General features: G+C 59.7%; 2 protein-coding genes across 2 annotated transcripts in view; both read left to right on the top strand.

Annotated features, from left to right (window-relative positions):
• The first annotated feature begins 1,186 nt into the window (after positions 1-1,186).
• The window catches only part of Repin1 (replication initiator 1), a 5,206-nt gene continuing 1,789 nt past the window's right edge, over positions 1,187-4,603 (top strand). Inside the window, exons 1-3 of the mRNA XM_029563902.1 lie at positions 1,187-1,345; positions 2,036-2,221; positions 3,590-4,601. Of these exons, the coding sequence (XP_029419762.1) occupies positions 2,077-2,221; positions 3,590-4,601 (1,157 nt within the window). The 5' untranslated portion in view covers positions 1,187-1,345; positions 2,036-2,076. The remainder of the gene's footprint in view (positions 1,346-2,035; positions 2,222-3,589; positions 4,602-4,603) is intronic.
• The window catches only part of Znf775 (zinc finger protein 775), a 29,594-nt gene continuing 26,208 nt past the window's right edge, over positions 1,218-4,603 (top strand). Inside the window, exon 1 of the mRNA XM_017798351.2 lies at positions 1,218-1,345. The gene's annotated coding sequence lies outside the window, so the exon portion shown is untranslated. The remainder of the gene's footprint in view (positions 1,346-4,603) is intronic.

Genomic DNA, 4,603 nt, shown 5'->3' with positions numbered 1-4,603 from the left:
GAAAGAATGTAAAGGAATAATAAAATGGGAGAAAATGTACAATAACAAGTGAAAAGTATTACCTCAGTTATTACAGATATGATACCCACAAGAGGATCTAGGCCTGATGCTGGACAGATGACTCAGCAGTTAAGAGCCCTGGCTCTTCTTGCAGAAGACCAGGGTTCATTCCCAGTGCCCACACGGTGGCTAACAACCGTTGTAGCATAATACATAGTCTTTTTGTGACAGGGTCTTCCTGTTGCCCCAGGATCTAGGCCAAAATACCCAAAGTAACTGACTGTGAGGGCTAGATGGTCCTCTACTGCCTAGATATGTGAGAGATTTTTAGTGTTTTAAAATAACTGTACAATGCAAAAACTGTTGAAAGCATGAAAGGACGTGAAATCACACTCGTCTAGATCTCCGGGGAGTTTCCTTTGGAAAGCCAAGGCCACCTGCTAGTGGGTGAGTCACCGGCACAGGCTAGCACCTGCCTCCGCAGACGCCACTCTGGCTGCTGTGTTTTCAAGGGGAAATGACCCACGTGTGCCAACGGCCACCTCGGCCACTCCTTTGGAAAGCCAAGGCCACCTGCTAGTGGGTGAGTCACCGGCACAGGCTCGCACCTGCCTCGCAGACGCCACTCTGGCTGCTGTGTTTTCAAGGGGAAATGACCCAGTGTGCCAACGGCCACCTCGGCCATCGCCCAGACCTCAACTGCAGCCCCGAGGACACCTGACCACTTCAGATCTTAGCTGCTGGAATAGAGGCCTTTCCCAGTACACACGCCCTGGCCTTTCCATTCTCCAGTCCCAGTGCGCCCTGTTGCCCGGGGTCCACCACATCGCGGTGCCACACCAACGCGGCCCGGGGTGCAGCAGCCCCGGCCTGGGCACAACCCCGGCACGACAGTCGGGGACCGCCCGCACCCTCTCCAGTAGACTTTACAAAGCCAATGCGAGAGGACCGGGCGCAGTGACCACAGCCCGGCCATGTGGTCGCCTAGTTCTCTGCGGGGACAAAGGGTCGGGAAACTGGAACTCCGTCCTGTGGAGGACACCCCAATGGGTGGTCACCATGGCAACGGAGTGGGCCCTCCCCCACCGGCCGCCCATTAGGGAGGGCAGAGCCGGTGACCCGGCCCGCCCCGCCCCCAGGCCGCGGCCGCCGAGCCGGCGACTGACCCTCGGCAGCTCCTGTAGTCACGTGGCGCTGGGAACCCGGCGGGGGGAGGTTGGGGACGGGCCTGGCAGTTGTGAACTCGAACCTGCCGCTGTCGCCGCGGCGGGGCGGGAGTGGGCCGCAGAGGGTGGCCTGGGGCTCCATGGACCGGCGGCGCGCCCCTGCAGGGCCCGCGGGAGAGGTACGGCCGGGCAGGGCGCGGGTGCCACTGCGGGCGCTCGGGGGACTCCACCTGCGGGGCGCGTGACCGTGAGTGTGCGCCACTGGCGGGAGGGGGGGGGTTGTGCTGCGGCGCGGGGCCAGCGCACCTGCGCACAGACTGCGAGGTGCGTGGGACTAGAGATGGCCAGCTCCTAGGAACCCGGCCCCTGCGCCCGAGAATGTGGGCAGAGGACACACACTAATACAAAACGGGGGTGTGGGCCTTTTGCCATCCGTATCCGAGATGCCGAAAGGGATTCTGGCTTAGTCCTGGACACACTGGCGCATAGCGCAGACCCATGGGAAACAGGCCTGGAATTTCTGTTGGGAGGAAAGTGGGGGAAGGGGAGCCAGCAGGGATTCCAGAGTTACTGCCTAGGCCGGCCTTTGGCCACCAGGGAAAGACCCTGGCCACAGCACGGAGAATTCTGTGACCCTGCCGGGCTAGGAGTTGACCCCAAAAGGCTGCAGTGTGCTTCCTTAGTGAAGGACCACATTCATTCTTTTTTAAATCTTGTGTGCATTAAGGTCACTCTGTGAGGCAGGGTGTGGAGCTTTAGGCTGAAGCCTGTGGCTTTCGGGGTAGGGAGGGTGGCTGTGGTTGATGACACAAAGGTGACCGCTCTAGAGGAGCTCAGAGCCTTACATACGTTTTTGCTCTTTTCCCCAGGTAAGGCTGACCTCTCTGCAGTCAGAGGTCTGAGCTCTACCATGGGGATAAGGGTTTCTTTATTGCTACAGTTTTCTTTGACATCCGGGGGCTACAGCAGTGTGGGCCGAAGCAGGCGCTGTGGCAGCAGGAACATCCCCAGGAGGAGCTGGAAAAAGCTTCGCCCCCAGCTCTGCAGTCTCCAGGGTAGAGTCTGGCCTTTGTTGTGTTCCCAAATCAGTCCAAAGCCCCAGTCTCAGGTCTCTGTGCCTGGCAGGACAGGGGTTTTCTGGGAGAGGAGTCCATTCTCATACTATGGAGTCTTCCCTCCTCAGCCAGTCAGGACATGAGTTGAGTCCATGTTCCCCAACAGGGGAGCAAGTTGTAGGGAATTCAGGGGGTTGTGCCTGACAGTCTGTGAGGAGGTCTGAAAGGTCCCCGAGGATTCTCAGGGTCACCCCAGCACTCAGCCCATGCAGAAGGCTCTCAGGCAGGAATCTGGACTCCCCTGTGCTGTGCTATGGCTGAACATGGGGCAGTCTGTGGCCAGGTTGGGGCAGGACCAGGCAGGGAACAGAGATTACAATCTTTTCTTCCCTCCCCTTTTGTTGCCCCAATAATCCCTAACACCCCCAAGAGATGCTGAGCCAGGGTTCTGGGCCCCCAGGGAAGCAGGCTGTGGGTGTTCTTGGATTGGGGAGAACTTTCCTTCAGCTGCAATGTCCCAATCATTGATGTGGGAGAAGGAGGGCAGGCAGGCAGAATGTGGGCAGTCTGGACAAGCGGTGGCCTGGCATTAGGCTGTGCTGGGAGTGGCACCCCCACCCTCTTCCTGTTCTGGAGGAAGGCTGTTGTCACTTGCCCTCCAGGCTGCTTGCTGCCTTAGAGCTGAGGCTGGGAAGGCTGAAAGAACCTTCCCCAGTCCTGGAGGAATGAAGGGCTTTAGCAACACCTCTTTAATAGATCTTCCCACATCCAGGAGTTTAAGAGGAACACACACTGGCCTGGGAGTTTGGAAGATCTGCCCCCCCAATTTTGGTTTTGCTGGTGGTTTACAGTGTCACCTTAAGCAAGTCCCCCCACCATCTGATGCTTCATGTGTCAGGCAGGGAGCTCCATTCCTGCTTGGCCAGCCCCATGAGCTGTGGGCACTCAGATGTGGCAGAAGGAAGTGTAGCCACAAGGAGAGGCAACGGGAGTTTCGCAATAGTAGCAGGCACAATAGGGAGATGCGTGCACGTTTTCTGGTAAGTCCTGTGCAGCAGTGTTTGTGCAGTTTGAAACTGGAGTGCTTACTCCCTGCTGACACTAGGGTGGCTGCCCTAGGGGATTCCAAAGAGTGTCGGTATCTCTCACTTCTGGAAATTTCCAGGGCAATAAAGATAAAAACCCTTGAAGTGTTACCTAGAAACCCAAGTCTGAAGTAATATCTAACATACAAAGATATAGACTAGATTGGTGTTGAGGGCTCTGGGAGTTCCGGGAGTGTGAAAGGCTTTTTTTCCTTGGGGTCTGAAGGGAGGAACTGGGGCAGATCCATTAGTCCCTGCAGTGACTATGCTTTTCCATCCTCAGCAGAGGAAGAACTAATGCTGGAACGGCGCTGCCGAGGCCCCACGGCCATGGGTCCAGCCCAGCCCCCGCTCCTTTCTGGGCCCTCTCAGGAGTCCTCTCAGGCTCTGAAGGAACCCATCAGAGAGCTGAGGCACCAGGGCAAGACAGGAGCCCAGCCAGGCAGCCAAGCCCCAGGCAAGGCTCATCGTTGCGCCCACTGTCGAAGCTGCTTTCCCGGCTGGGTGGCCCTCTGGCTTCACACCAGAAGGTGCCAGGCCAGGCTGCCACTGCCCTGCCCCGAGTGCAGCCGGCGCTTCCGCCACGCCCCCTTTTTGTCCCTGCACCGCCAGGTCCATGCCTGCACCATCCCTGACCTGGGCTTCACCTGCCACCTCTGTGGGCATGGCTTCCAAGGCTGGGTAGCCCTGGTACTGCACTTGCGGGCCCACTCGGCTGCAAAGCGGCCCATCGCTTGCCCCGAGTGCGAGAGACGCTTCTGGCGACAAAAGCAACTTCGAGCTCATCAGCGGAGGTGTCACCCCCCTGCCCCTGAGGCCCGACCCTTCATATGTGGCAACTGTGGCCGGAGCTTTGCCCAGTGGGACCAGCTGGTTGCGCACAAGCGGGTGCACGTGGCCGAGGCCTTGGAGGAGGCCGCTGCCAAGGCTCTGGGCCCCAGGCCCCGGGGTCGCCCTGCGGTGACCGCTCCCCGACCGGGCGGAGACGCCGTGGACCGCCCCTTCCAGTGTGCCTGCTGCGGCAAGCGCTTCCGCCACAAGCCCAACCTGATCGCCCACCGCCGCGTGCATACGGGCGAGCGGCCACACCAGTGCCCCGAATGCGGGAAGCGCTTCACCAACAAGCCCTACCTGACGTCGCACCGGCGCATCCACACCGGCGAGAAGCCCTACCCGTGCACCGAGTGCGGCCGCCGCTTCCGCCACAAACCCAACCTGCTGTCGCACAGCAAGATCCACAGGCGCTCGGAGGGCTCTGCGCAGGCCGGCCCCGGCCCCGGCGGCCCCCAGCCCCCAG

Source organism: Nannospalax galili, unplaced genomic scaffold, assembly GCF_000622305.1.
Source record: "Nannospalax galili isolate Female #2095 unplaced genomic scaffold, S.galili_v1.0 scaffold1217, whole genome shotgun sequence".
Taxonomy (NCBI): domain Eukaryota; kingdom Metazoa; phylum Chordata; class Mammalia; order Rodentia; family Spalacidae; genus Nannospalax; species Nannospalax galili.
This window is presented reverse-complemented; position numbering and strand designations above follow the sequence as displayed.